This window comes from Phyllostomus discolor, chromosome 3, assembly GCF_004126475.2.
Source record: "Phyllostomus discolor isolate MPI-MPIP mPhyDis1 chromosome 3, mPhyDis1.pri.v3, whole genome shotgun sequence".
NCBI classification, from domain to species: domain Eukaryota; kingdom Metazoa; phylum Chordata; class Mammalia; order Chiroptera; family Phyllostomidae; genus Phyllostomus; species Phyllostomus discolor.
In genome coordinates this window covers 204755927-204771344 of record NC_040905.2, presented here as the reverse complement: position 1 = coordinate 204771344, position 15418 = coordinate 204755927, and the positions used below count along the sequence as shown (strand labels likewise).

General features: G+C 49.0%; 1 protein-coding gene across 1 annotated transcript in view; it reads right to left on the bottom strand.

Annotated features, from left to right (window-relative positions):
- Positions 1-15418, bottom strand: part of MRRF (mitochondrial ribosome recycling factor) — a 49967-nt gene that overhangs the window by 18516 nt on the left and 16033 nt on the right. Inside the window, exon 5 of the mRNA XM_028514313.2 lies at positions 11250-11341. Coding sequence (XP_028370114.1) covers positions 11250-11341 — 92 coding nt within the window. The remainder of the gene's footprint in view (positions 1-11249; positions 11342-15418) is intronic.

The window sequence follows — 15418 nt, the reverse complement described above, 5'->3', positions numbered from 1 at the left end:
TCTGCTCATGACCACCCCTCCGGCTCCCCTGCCAGTCCAAGCGCAGTGGGGAGGAGAAGAGAGGAAATCCGCAGGTAACGGCAATGGACTGGGGGCCCTGACTCACAGCTGTCGATGGCCGGGTTCTGGAAACAGGCGTGGAACACAGAAGGCGGAGAACAGAGAAGGGGCAGGGAGAGGAGCGGCCTGTCCTTTGGGTGCAGCCTCTGCATAGGCGTCGGTGGCACCTTTCTCCTCAGCCCGCACTCCCCATTCCACACTCTTGGGACCTGAAATAGTAAGAGTGGCTTCTCAAAAGCCACAGGCCAGGAGGGGAGCAACACTGAGGAGGAGAAGGCAAGCATCCTCAACTGCACGGAGGTGTGCCCAGCCTGGAAGGCACTGGAACTCAACGAGCAGAATGGCCCCGAGATAGCAGCTTCCGCAAGCAGGCGGTGGGAGCAAGCGGGCGGTGGGAACAAGCAGGCGGTGGGAACAAGCAGGCGGTGGGAATAAGCAGGCTGGAAAAGCAGCTGCAGTTGCTCAAGTGCAGTTTGTGGCTGCCTGGCCCAAATTAAATCGTTAGGCACTCTTCTCTGATTTCTCTTTTCCTTTCAGGATGGCCAAAGGTCTGTACATGTGTGGGTGTTGCAAAAACAGGGGAGCGTTCCCGGAATGTGCACATTAGACACAAGACCCCTGACACAAGCTCCACCGGGTGATGCAGCAGCGAGATGAGGGGGCCGCAGAGCTGGAGGGGGAGGTCCAGGGCAGTGTCCCAGGGAGCAGTGCGATCATGTGGCAAGAACGGGGGCTTCGGAAACAGGCAGATCTCATTTGAACAATGACTCCTCCAACGGCTAATCTGTGACCTTGAGCAAATGACTTGCACGGATCCCCAGTTTCCTCATCTGTGGGATACCCGTCTCAAGGGAACTTCTCTGCAGCCACAAAAGCAATGAGCTCCCCACGAAAGCTGTGTAAGATGTTGTTACGCAAAAGAGCAGGTTGTAGTACTATAGATATTTAATCCCATTTATGTGAGTTATATGTTTGTATGTGTTCTTTTTTAAAAGTTGCAAGGATATATGCTAAACTAATCAACAATTACTTCTGGGAAGAATAGTGGCAGAAGAGTAAACAGTTTTTATTTTTCTGTAGGATTTGAATTCTTGTAATAAATATTCTTTTATGATTAAAAAAAGAGGAAAATCATATATCTGATAAGATTCTAGTATCCAGAATATACAAAGAACCCTTTCAACTCAACAAAAGGACAAACAACCCAATTAAAAATTGGGTGAAGGACTGGAATAGATATTTTTCTAAAGATATACCATTTGGCAAACAATGTATGAGAAGATGCTCAACATCAGTAGTCTTTAGGGAAATGCAAATCAAAACTACAAGGAGATACCATTTCATACCCACGAAGACGGTAATAATAATACTAATAATAAATAATAATAATCAGTGTTGGCAGAGGATAGAGCAGTTGGAGCCCTCCCGGAGGAAGTGTAAAATGTGCAGTCCCTGCAGAAAAGTTTGGCCCTGGCTGGCGTAGCTCAGTGGATTGAGCGCGGGCTGCAAACCAAAGTGTTGCAGGTTCGATTCCCAGTCAGGGCACATGCCTGGGTTGCAGGCCATGACCCCCAGCAACCGCACATTGATGTTTCTCTCTCTCTCTCTTTCTTCCTCCCTTCCCTCTCTAAAAATAAATAAATAAATAAAATCTTAAAAAAAAAAAAAGTTAACAGAGTCATCATACGACCAGCAATTCTACTCACATGCACATACCCGAGAGAACCAAAAACACGTTTATAGAAAAGCTTGTGCAATAACATTCCTTAGCGGCATTATTCACAATAGCCAAAAAGTAGAAACAACCCAAATGTTCTTCAGCTTATGAATGAACAAAGCAAGTGTGGTAGAGCCACATGATACTACCCAGCAATAAAAAAGTGTAAAGTGCTGGTACGTGCTGCAACATGGGTGAACCCTAAAGACGTCATGGTGTGTGAGGAGGCTGGTCCCAAACAGCACACCCTGCGGGTTCCAATACATGGACTGTTTGGAGGAGTGGAATCACTAGACAGAAAGTAGACCAGTGGTTGCCTAGAGCCTGGGGGCGGGGGGCGGGGAGGGCAGTAAAGTGGGAACGGACTGCTGGTAGGTGTCTTTGTGGGAAGAGAAAACAAAGTCCTAAAATTCTATACTGTAAGGGGGTGAAGTATCTTTTAATACAGTCGTTAAAAATCTCTGTGCCTGTCTGGCTCTCATCGCTGACCAGGACTTCTCTCCAGATGGAGGACCTAACGGCAGGCAGCACGCCTTGGTCCCCTCAGCCGTTTGGCGGGGGGACTGCTCTCCCGGACTCTGGGCAATCCCCACCTGCTGGCGCAGAAAAGGCCACTGGAGCCGTCAATCGCACAGCTCACCTGATAACGGTGATTTAAGAACAATGTTCTCTCTCCTTTATTGAGTGTATGTCCCTTATTCACAGGTGTCAGTCCCACACCAGTCTGAGGGCTCTCCCTGTCTACTCTCGCTCCCTGTCCCTTCTGTCCTTCACAGGCGTTCCACCGAGTAACTGCACAAAAGTAGATACTGTGGTAAGCCCACTTTACAGAAGAGGAGACTGAGGCTCAGAGTGTTGCAAGAACTGGCCTAAGGTTACATAACTCTTTTTACTGGTTTTCTGCCTGTAACCTCAGCTCCTCCAGGCATCGACCCTGGCTCTCCCAGGCTGCACAGCAGCCGCCCCTCTACTTAACTGGGCCTGGGGGCCTCCTGCCCTGCCACGCCCCACGTGCTCGCCCTGGCAAAACCTGGTCATCATCCACGAGAAACTGTACGTCAGTATACGGCAGGGAAAACGCCTGAGAGAGAAAATGCAGGCTAGGAGAACTGCAACTCAGGGCTTTTTACCATCTTCTGTGAGACTCCGTGGTGTGATCCTAGGTAGCATTCCCCCTCACGCTGGTCACCGGGGGACAGGGTCCGAGGGCAGGCGCCTAGTGCAGGCGCAGGTCTGTCACCCAAGGCAGTGCCAGGAGGGAAAGTGGGAGATGATGATGGCAACTACCCCACTGTTGTGAGGTCCTGGGGAGCAGGTCAGTGGGCCGAGGGGGTCTAGAAGAACCGAGGTCTCTCGGTCCTACCAGACCACAGTGGATCTCACACCACAGGCAGGATTTTCTTATTTGGGAGACATCTTCCAGGAGGTCTGGTTCACCATAATTCATATTCAGAGAACAAACCAAGTCCTCATTAACAATCAATCTACAGTGTTCCTGAGCAACTCAGATTCCAAGATAATTACGACATAATGACTCAACTCCTCTCACCCCTAAAAATGAAGGGAAGGATAGGGGTTAAAAATGAACATGGGTTGGGGGAGGGACTTAGGGAGGGAGAGAGGGAGAAAGAATGTTAAGGACTAAAAGATGAATCAGTATACAGAAATAAAATATCATTGTTTTTACTCCCAAATAATCAGGAAAAAAAAAGTTTTCAGGAACTCCTTAACCAGCCCTGGCTGGTGTGGCTCAGTGGACTGAGCGCCAGCCTGTGGCCTGAAAGGTCGCCGGTTCCATTCCCAGTCAGGGCGCAGGCCTGAGCTGTGGTCCCAGCTGGGGGTGTGCGAGAGGCAACGGCCAGATGTTCCTCTCACACATCATGTTTCGCTCCCTCTTTTTCTCCCTCCCTTCCCTTCTCTCTGAAAATAAATAAACAAAATCTTAAAACAAAACAAAACTCCTTAACCAGAAGAATTAAATAATGCCGAATACTGTAAGGTAAAGGAATCAGTATTTCTTCAGTATCAATGTCACACCAGGCCTCCTACCAGGAGCCTCACATGTAATATCCCATTACTTCTCAAAACCATAAAAATTATTCCCCATTTACAGATAAGGAGGCTAAAGCTTCGAAAAAATTAAACGACCCGCCTCACCTCACTGCAGTGGGCACACCCGTCCCCTGGGCTGCTGCCAGCCAGCGACCATGTGCCTAGAGGGACGCCTCCGACAGGGGCTGCTCACCAGGAGCGCCCGGGAGCCTGGCCGACCCTCAGGGGTGCATGTGGCGTGAGTCCCCTTGTGCCCAGCCCTCCCCTCTCCTTCCTTCACTGGGGCAGACCTGCACCCCGACTCTCTCACAGGCCTCTCCCCCAATAACTCGCCCGTGCATCCCGTCCTGCCCTGGCGTCTGCCTCTCGGAGGACCCAAGCCGCCACGCCCAGAGTGTGACAGAAGAGGGATTTGAATCTAGGTCTGCCTCGCCCCGGAGCCCCTGTGCTTTCCTTCACACCCAGACATTACCTGATACATCCATCCGGTTGCTGAATCCAACAACCACGTCTCAGACCTTCTCTTCCTGACCCGTCGGCATATTCGGTGTTGGTGTGACCCCTCCTCTTTGATACGCCTCCCTAGGATGCTAGGACCCTGCATCCTCCGAGTTCCCTGGCCACTTCCCTAGTTCTCAGCCTCCTCTGCTGGTTCACGCTCATCGTCCTCACCCGTGAACCTTGAAGGAGTAGCCAGGTCTGCTGGGTTTGCTGACTGCAGACCTTGGGACTTGGCAGCCTCCATAATCGCACGAGCCAATTCCTTATAAGAGGTCTCTCTATTTCACATCCTGCTGGTTTTGTTTCTCTGCAGAACTCTGCCCAATACAAAGACCTTCCGTGACCTTGGCCTCCCTATTCCACTCTGGCTTCACCTCCTATTCCCCCCGCCCCCTGCTACCGCCTGTGAGCACTCTTGCTGCTCCTGCACATCCCAGGCTCACGCCCGCCTCAGGGCCTTTGCTACTCCCTCCGCCGTAGCGCTGGACTGAGGCAGAGCTCTCCCTCTCTCATCCTCAGTTCTCTGCCCAAGGACCGCCTTCCCCCGTTCCATGGGCACACCGCTTAAAACTGTGCCACCCTCACTACCTCCATGCCAGACATCCTCTATTTCTTCTCACAGACTTGTCTTTGTCCACAGAGAGGAAAAGGGGACCGTCTGACACACGCGGTGTTCAGTGCCGGTGGCTGTCCCTCTCCCCAGCAGACGCTCCGCCAGGGCAGGGGCTTCGTGTGGCGCGTTCACTGCTCCATCTCCGATCTGGAATATGCCCCCCACACAGTCGGTCCTCAACAAACCTGCTGCACAAACCTATACGTGTCCCAGAAGTCTCAAATGTCAGCACAAAGTGTTTATGTCATCGTAGAAGCAGTTCGGTGGTCGCCAGGGGCCAGAGGAGGACCGAGGACTGGCGTGCGAAGGAGCGCGGGGGACTGTGGGGCGGCTGCGGTGCGGTCACGGGGACTCGGGTTCTCCGGAAATCACCGTCACGTCCGCTCGGGACAGGCTCATTGTTTGTAAGTTACACATCATCGGTAAAGCTGATTAAAAACAAACACCCTGTATTCCAGACTGCTTCTCACACTAGAACATGGTACACAAACTCACTTTTAAACTATGCATCCTGATTTGAGCTTTGGAAATTCTGTTCCACATGGTTTCAATTGGTATGTAATTAAATTTTAAAATACTAATTGCTGCCCCCTGCTACAAAAACAAACAAACACAAAACAAAAAGTGCTCTTAAAAGTCCATGGGTTTAAGAACAGACTTTGAAGTCAAAAGAACCCATATTTAACTTTTGCTCAACTTTACTAGCTAAATGAACTTGAGAAAGTTAGTTAACCTGCCTTGGGCTTGCTTAGCTCATGAATAAAAAATAAGGAACAGCCTGGGGCTAGGTGGCTCCGCTGGTTGGGGCATCGTCCTGTACACCACACGGTTGTGGGTTCGATCCCTGGTCAGGGCTGGCGGGGGGAGTGGGGGGGGGCAATTGATGTTTCTACCTTTCTCTTTCTCTCCCTTCCTCTCTCTCTAAAATCAATAAACATATCCTTGGGTGAGGACTGAAAGTAATAATAATAATAAGGAATAACAGAATAAAGTGAGGTGAATAATACAGCACAGGCCCTAAAATATAGTTCACTCAGTAAACAGTCAGTTTGCTTAATATTATTACTGCCGTGTACAGCTGGGAGAGCCATGTAAATATCAATGGATTTTCCTAAGACAGCGATGTCACGTTCGGGCCAAGGACCACTGAAGGTGTCCCTTGTGTGTGTTGCAGATGGCGGCCTGGCCCTGAAACGTCCCCATCTCTAGGAAGCATGGCGGCATGCAGCTCGCTGTCACAAACAAGCACCGAGGCAACCAAGCAGCCACAGCCACCGCAAGGCCCCCACGCTCTGTCCACTTCTTCCCCGTTACAGTCCCCTCACTACCACTTCTCACTCCCGGCAGAAGGGAACCGCCTCGGACAATCATCACACGGTGAGTGAAAGAGTAAAAATTTTGAAGAACCGAGATATTCAGCAATTGGGAAGTGGTTAATGCTACATATGAAATGCAAACACTATGCATCCTTTAGAAAGAGTGGGAAGAACTCTCATCAGAGAAAGCAATGACATACTGTTGGGTTTTTTAAAAAGTGCTGAGCGGTGTGTATAATATAATCCCGTATCATTCCACGAAAAAATGGAGGAGATACAGACATGTGTTTGAATTTGCATAGAAAAAAATCTAAAAATTCTAGGTGCTTAAAGTGGTTGCCTATGGAGAATAGAATGGGGTTATTTTCATTTTTTTATTTAAATCTACTTAAAATAAAAGCAATGCAGACATTGATTAAAAAGATAATGAGAGAGAGGGACAATCAAGGAAGGACGCCACCTCGGCAGAGGATGAGTCGATCGCACGCACTTTTATTTTCCCGGCGAAGGTGTGGCTCCTTGCAGGGTTATTTAAACTCAGGCGCGAACTCAGTGCTCCCACACCAAAGCAGCCTCACACTGTTTTGTGTGGTTTTCTCACTGGCATCTGGTAAGACAATGAGTAAGGGTGGGGGTGTTTGCTTGTTTGGGGGTACAATGAAGACGTAAAATACGGTGGAGGCAAAAATCTGTCTGGCCAAAATAAACTACATTCAAAACGTTTCAGGGTCTCTGATTAAGAAGTAAAAAGGCTGACATGCCAGAGACCCTCCACTAGGAGACGAGAATGGAAAAAAAGGCAGTAAAAGAGACCTGAGTTCTAATCCAGCTGTGCCGCTTAGTAACTGTACAACATTGGGCATTAACTTCCACGAACATCAGGTCTCTCATCATCAAATGGGCGTAAGAAGAGTCTCCTGCCCTGAATGGTGTGGCTCAGTGGGTTGGGCGTGTTCCTGTGAACCAAAAGGTCACCAGTTCGATTCCCGGTCAGGGCACATGCCTGGGCTGGGGCCAGGTCCCCAGTTGGAAGCATGCAAGAAGCAACCGATCGATGTTTCTCTCCCTTTCTTTCTCCTTCCCCTATCCTCTCTCTAAAACTAAATAAAATACTGAAAAAGAAGAAGGAAAAGAGTCTCCTGACCTCCTAGCAGTGCTGGGAGAATGTGGAGAGAAACTGCAGCCGTCAGCACAGCACCTCCAGGCACTGCAACTTCGGTGCAGGCGGTTAACGAACACCACCCCAAATCCGACCCCATAGATTTCGGTGAGTTTCGATGGAAGGCAATGCTCAAAGAATCCACCCGGTTGACTGACTTCTCTCAATGAAAGGTCACTGCCCAGGGAAGGAAACCAGAGCTACGCACACTGCCAGTGGGTAGAGACATAACCCAGAGCTCCTGGGGCCAGGTGCTCTTGTACGGAGGAGGGAAACCTGCGGGCAGCCACACAGGGCTGGCTTCCCCGGGCTGTGAAAAGAGGACTCAGCGATAAGTCCATTTCAGGCCCCACGTCTGACCCCTTACTGATTTAGGATTTACCCTCCACCTACGCCCCCAGAGGACCAGAGGCTGATTATGGTTACGAGTCACATACTCAGTAGACTGATTCTAAATGAGAAAATAAGAATCGGAGGCATGTAATGAGGGTGAGGCGCTCTTTGAGATCTGCTGCAACTGAAAAACAAAACGGAGCTCTGGGCGTCCGGAATTAAGGCAGAAAGGCAAACTTGCAGAGCATCATCAGGCAGAGGAAGAATCACGATCAATCAGGAAAGGCAAATTTTCCTAGAACTAAACTCAACATGTTATAATCAGAAACGGATCCTAGGAAGTTATGCTACCGGCTCCCTCCTGCCTCCCAGACTCCTGACGTCAGCGCTGGTGTGTGAGCTTCCTCCTCACGGCCCTGCCGGCTTCCAGCTGTGCGACCCGGAGCCAAAGCCTCACCTCCCTGCACCCCAGCCTCCTCATCCTTAAGAGGGAACCATGATCCTACTTCCACAGGGAAGGGAATAAAAGAACATTTGCTAGCACCAACTGGGTGCTCGCTAAACATTATCTCACTGAAACCGCCCAGCAACCGTATGAGGCAAGTCCTGTAAACGTTGTACAGATGAGCTCTCAGAGACTCAGAGGGGTGGGGACAGTGCCACTGCCACGCAGCCAAAAAGCAGGTGAGCCAGGACTCAACTGCAAGCTTCTGGAATACGGAGGCACACGTTTAACCGTCTTTTCTCGCCTTCCCTGTATGTCAAGCATAGTTCCTGGCACATAGTAGGTATTCAACATATTAATTCTCTTCCTCACTCCTTCCTTTTCTCCTAAATTGTGTGTGTGTGTATACAGGGTGAAGCAAAAGTAGATTTACCATTGTTTGTATGGAAAATAGTACAATAATAAATAAATAATAATACGAAGACAAACTGTTTCACATACAACTGTAAACCTATTTTTGTACCACCCTGTGTGTTTTGTATATACGATTCAAAGTATATTAGAATAATATGAGAATCTTATATTTATATAGCTTCTTTCCTCTAAGGAGATCATATTCCTTAATCCTTTTTCTCTACAAATCCTACCAAATCTCTACCTATCATTATTACTTTACTTATTTTACAAATAAGGAACTAGAAGGCAGCAAGCTGCTAGGGTGACAGGCCCAGAATCAAATGGAAGTCACTGCCAAAACCAAATATAAACCTCGGTCCTTTTTTTGTCTAAATCAACCTTTATCCTCTCACATGACACAGCCTCCGTAATAAAGAACAGATCATTCATTTTTTATCTGGAAAACTACCAAACGTACAATCCAGTGAGGGGCCTCATGACCTTACCACCTTGTCAAGGGGAAGAAAGTATATAAAAAATGAGGTTTGCAGGAGCAGGCGGTTTTGGTCCGTCAACTTTCTCTTGGATTACGCCCATTAGCTAACATAAAATAATGTAAAATATAATGTAACAGATCCCCAGGTCTTTGGAAATTCAAGTTCAACTCCCTGAAGCAAGCGCCTTCAGACTTACATACAACGCATTGCACCGACGGTGACCGTTGCAGCCAGTGGGGCTGCAGAGGTGCGTGCTTACTGTGTGAACTAGATCTTCGAAAGAAAAACGGGATCCGCAGTCAGGCCACTCTGGGAGGAACTGGAGCCAGCAGTGAGCGTGTAGCAGCGTAAATCCATAGCTCACAGGACTGGGGGCTCCACACGGGCTCTGGCGGGCCACGGAGAGCAGCCCCTCCATCTAGTACAGGAGCAAACCGAGGCTCACAGAGGTTAAGCGGCTCTTCAACGTTTCAGACAAGCAAGTGAGAAATAAAAAACCAACCAGCTGACTACTATTCATTCCACTTGCAAATCTTCCTTCTGAGGTCCATGAGTGCCCTTACTGCTTCCCAGGATTCCACACCTCCTCAGGGAGTACAGGAGAACAGCCTGCACGCTGGTGACAGAAACCTCAGGACTCAAATCCCGACTGCCACTTACTGACCATGTGAGTTTGGCCTAGTCCCTTAGTTTCTCTGAATTTAAATTTCTTCATCTATAAACTGTGGGTACAGTGAGTTCCACGAGCAAGCTGCAGGTGATGCAACAAAGGCATGGCCAGTGAGCTCCCTGGAGGCAAACACCAGGTCTGCAGTCTCCAGCATCCGGCACCGAGCCTGGCTCGTGAGCCTTTTGCGGAACACCTGAGCAAGCCAGTGAACTAACCAACAACCAGGCGCTGGACTTGAACCCAGGTCTACCTGGTACTGAAACAGGAGGCTGTATCGCTGCCAAGTCGTATGGTTTCAAGGCAGAGGATTCATTCTGACTTACGCAGCACTGAGAACACGAGGGAGTAGGATGGTCATTTTCTGGTCATAAAGCAGGAAAAAAGTTCAGTGGGGGAAGTTCCTGGACTCGGTTTTGGGATTAATACTTGTTGCCGACATGGGTGAACCTTGAGCCTCTGGAATGAACGAAACCTGGGTCTGGTCCCAGCTACAGCGCTGCACGGCCTCTCAGCTGGACTGACCACTCTCGCGCCCCCAGGCCACTGTCAGGTCAAAGGAAGGTGACTGAATGCGAGCATGGAGATGCCGACCCAATCACCCGACAGCTACCGAGTGACCAAGGGGCAGGTAGCATTCCCAGCATGGACGCGCTGGGCAAAGGGATGATGGGCATCCCAGGTGGGATGGAGCGGATGGCTTGAGACTCCATCACACAAGTCAGAATGGCGCGCGATTTAAAACTTACAAATTGTTTATTCCTGAAACTTCCCATTTAATATTTCTGGCCCACAGCTGACCGCGGGTAAAAAATGCTGAAAGCGAAACCATGGATATAGGGGGGAACGACTGTACATTTTTATTCATTTAAAAGTCTAAGTTCTATATATTTATATAATGAACAATAGCCTGTTCTTATGCCTAAAATTCTTCAACACGCAAGGACTGATGTAAAGACAACTCTCTAAGAAACACGGATTCAAGATTACAAGCATCGAGATCTTTTCTGCCTCGGGGCCTTAGTCCGGGCAGTTCCTTCTGCCTGAAGAGCCAAGAATGACTCTTCCTCATCATTCAGCTCTCAGCAAGGGGTACGCCCTTAAAGAGTCCTCCCAGGCTAAAAGTGTCCCTGCCACCATGGCCCCCAGCCAGTCCCTGTCCACTGGGTCTCGCTGCCTTTTCTTTCCACGTAGCATTTCATTATCTGGAACAGCTTCACCTACTTATGGGTCCCCTCCTCCCCACCAGTGTGCAAACTAAGGAGGACAAGGGCTCTATCAGGATGACTGCTGCATCTCCAGCCCCTCGGACATAGTAGGTGCTCAGTAAATACTTCTGAATCAGTAAACGGGACCTCAAAAAGGTGCTGGAATGTGCCAGGATGAGAAGTACAGGTGAAGTGTGCCGTCAGCCGAACAGTCTCGCAGGGCTGGTTTCCTTCCAAGAACAACTTCCCCACTGCATCAAAACACACGCACGTCAGCCCACTTACTTGGGAATGGGCACCCGAATGAGCGTCCCTTCCATTTCTGGGTTCAGATTCATTCCACTTTCTCTTATAGCCTTGATAGCTGCAGCTGTACACTGAAAACCAGATCAAAAGGTAAACAGAATTAGTAAATAATTATTACCAGATGCGAGCCCTCTGTCGATAACTGGCAACCCATCTTGGCAGAACATGGAAACATTTAGTTCTGTTACCAGTAAGATCAGGAAGTTACATTGGTGCAGAGTGCTTTGATCAAGCAGAATAGCAAACTATGTCCACTCCTGGTACCAGTGTACTGCGGGAGGGAAAAAAGCAAAGAGAAGGAAAAAATAAAAAGAAAACAGCTCTGCTTCTTTGAAAAGATTTCAATGGTTTGAGGCAAGACAGATCAAAACCACAATAAATCCTCAAGGGAGGGGGGCTGGTCTGTGCAAAGATTGGTGTAAAGACAGATGAAAGATTTTATACATTAAAAATTCCAGTTGACATTTTACACTCAAAATATACCAGTGCCGATTTGGAATGAGTAAATAAATTTAACTCATTCGTATCTACACTCACACCAACCTCACTCATGTTCTGGAATGAGCAATGAGTCTTGCTGGTACATGCTCCAGAAAATGCAGAACGGTACACGAGCTTAAAGGCATGGGCTTGGGAGTCACAAAGATCTCGGTTCGAATCCCAGCCCTGCTTACCTGTTACCTGGGCAACAGGCCCAACCTCTCTGAGCCTCCACTTCAAAAGCTGAGACCACATGGCGCCTCCACCTCAGAGGGGACCGAAGGAGGCGGCAAGAGCAGGGCGTCTCGCTCTGCGTCTGGCCCACACAGGAACATTACATACACTTAGTTATTACATACACTTAGTGTGCGAAGGTAGGAATCACAGGACCCCAACGAAGGCTAAGTGGATGTCAGCACTGCCGATGCACCGCTGTCCTGCCTGCCTCCCTCCAGGGTCTCTCTGACCCGGTCCTGCTCTCTGCTATGCCAGGCTGGGCACTGGTACATGGGTTTCCCGCAGGGCCTCACCTCGCCGCAAGCAACATTACCGCCTGGTGCATGGCCCTAAAGGATGAGACAGCAGTGTGGAAGTGAGACACTTTCACTGTAGCATGGCAGTGTGGAGTTCACAAAAATGAGGCCTCTGGCGTTTTCCAAAAAATTTCAGGTTTGACCAGAGCCAGTCCACATCACTTGGACTCATGGGGCCAATTCTCAGCCTCGAGTCCCTCCCCCGACTTCTGGTTCGAAAGAGTGGGGTGTGTGGCCTGCCCATTTCACTCCTCCAGGGCTGGCTTCGGTTTGGAGGGAGTGCCTACGAAACTCAGCTATTTCATTTTCCTACACGGCCTTACTTCTTTCTACAAGGACGTGAGGGGAAACCATAAGGTCCGAAGATAAAGCAGAACTTTCACAGGCGGATGAATCATTTCCTTGGGAGGCTGCACACAGAATCTACCAGTGTGGCCGCCGCTGAAAACAATACATTCTTAAAACGGTACTCTGACCACACACTCTGGGAGCTGGACGGGATCTGTGGCGTAGCCACGCACAGTCCCTTCCTCGTGTTTACAGGGACCCGTGGGGTAAGGTCACATCCCTAAGCACACTTGGTCTTCCCGGAGCCACGGAGCGAGGACCTCGCCCACCACACTTCCGCTCGCTGGCAGCGGTGGGAGGGGACCCCAGGCTCTGGCTCCACAGCTCGCAGCCCAGGGGTGTCGCTCTGCCTCCGTTTTCTTCCAGATGCCCTCGCTCCAGGCACTTCGTACTAGTAGCCCAGGGGATTTGACTTTTCTTTTAATAGCCCAAACCAATTTGGAATTAGGTCTGCTGTATGAAGGGTTTGGCCAAGGTAAATAAAAGAGCTATCTAAGAAGCATCCCTCTGCAGGAGAACAGCTACCTTCCTTCATAAAACGAAACTCGGGTTTTCTGAAGTTGACAATGAAGGGAGAATCCATGCTCGGAAGAGGTGGGCTGATCTCCAGTCCCCCAGCCCTCCTTTTCTGCCGCTTCTCACCGAATGAGTGGTAACCCATGGCGGCACCGTCCCACCACCGTCCCGCCCTTCACGACCAGAGCCAAACGCCTCCACACAGCCTTCCCCTGCAGGCACGGGGGCACCAACCGCTGACACCAAGCTGGCCAGTCCCTGCGTCTCAATCCTCACACCCTCCCAGCACAAGGCTCGCAGCCAGGCACACGGTACAGTGCTCTGTAAAGGCCTGTGGAATGAGCACACTGATAAACAGACTCAGATCTATTAGAAAATCTCATCTCCTTACTTTTACTTCATATACATAACCCCCCCAAAACCTTATTTTATAGTTTACTTGTTCTGTGTCCTTTCATATGCAGAAAAAAAAAAGGAAATCAGGAGAGGTTTCATTTTGTAGAGAAACCTACTAGAAGAGGTAGCTCTAAAATATTCTAAATATGTGTATTTCAGTTTGATGTGGCAGGATGCAGAGGCTTGGAGAATTACAGTCATTTTCCCAACACGACTTCTGAACTACTCATGGTTCAGACAAAAAGGCTTGTATTCCTATCTCATTTCCATCTCTTTTTTTTAAATCCTCACCCAAGGATATGTGTATTGATTTTTAGAGAGGGGGAAGGGAGAGAGACAGAGAGAAACATCGATCAGGTGCCTCCAGTGCACACCCTGACCTGGGATCAAACCTGCAGCCTAGGCATCTGCCCTGACCGCGGATTGAACCTGCAACCTTTCCTTTTTTGTTTTGGTGCACGGGCGATGCTCCAACCAACTGAGCTGCTGGCCTGGGTGCCTACACTTTGTCCCCGCACTGAAGGGATGCCCACCAGTGCCCGAGGGCAAACCAGCTGCTCCCAAACAGCAACACTGACCAGCTGGCTGCAGCTGCTGGGAGCATCATGTTAGAAAGATGGGAGCCCTGGCTGGTGTGGCTCAGTGGACTGAGTGCCGGACTGCGAAGCAAAGGCTCACTTGTTCAATTCCCAGTCAGGGCACATGCCTGGGTTGTGGGAGGCAGCCACATATTGATGTTTCTCTTCCTCTCTTTCTCCCTCCCTTCCCCTCTCTCTAAAAATGAGTAAATAAAATCTTAAAAAAAAAAAAGAAAAATCGGAGACCCCATCTGGGGTCAGGCAGGAAAGAGTGCTGTCATCAATTAGCAACGTCTGCTCTTGCCATTCTTAAGTTAATCTATGCTAAAGGGCAAAGATGATAAAACTTTTGCACACAGGTGAACAAATCCTTGACCCTTTGGGTTCAAGGCAACTTGGTTAGTGGTGTTTCAATCAGTCACTGGCCTTCAATTTTCTTTATATCCCAGAGTCCCTAGGATGTAAAGTCTACAAAAGCGGGAGCCCTGTTTGTCTTCATCATCAGTGATTTCCAGCACCTCAAATAAAGCCGGAAACTTGCAGGAACTCAGAAAATTATCTGTTGAATGAATGACTGAATGGCAAAAGGAGCACAGATATTAGCGTCAAGCAGATCTCTGTTCAAATCTTGGTTCTATCACAGCGGCGTGAACCTGCAGGAGGTGTTTTACTTCTCTGAGCCTCGGCTGTGTCATCCATAAAGTGGAACTTATTAACGCTGAATTTTAGAGAGTACCTGGGTTGATCACGTGAAACAAAACACAAGAGAGCAGTGCCCGGCAACCTAGCAGACACTCGGTACGCATCAGCTTCCTTCCTTCCACGAGACCAATGACGGAGCCTGCAATTTTTTTTCTCATTTGCCTTGTTCAAATCATGCTGTGGTTTTCTACTCCCTTCTTTTCCTTCCCATCATTACCTCTAGCTGCAGGCGAGTTTATGAAAAGCAGCAACTATGTGTATCATTTATCAAGCAGGACACATGTTAAACAAATGCAACACAGCTTTCTGTCTTCAATGCAGGTGAAGAGATTATGCACGTAAACCTGCATCGTGTCACTGCAGCATGACACAGAAACTCGCAGGGCTGGAAAGAAAGCCAGCCGCATGTGGAAGAGCAAGGAATTGCATAAACACGGAGCGTATTAGCTCAGCATTCCGAAGCTGTGAACCTGGGTACTCTGTGGACCGCTTCTGAAGTGGAGGAAGGAAATGTTTAGTTAAAGCTATTTGTTTAATACATACACCAGATGAGATAAAGGAATTCAAAAGACAATGTAATTCACACTTCCTCATT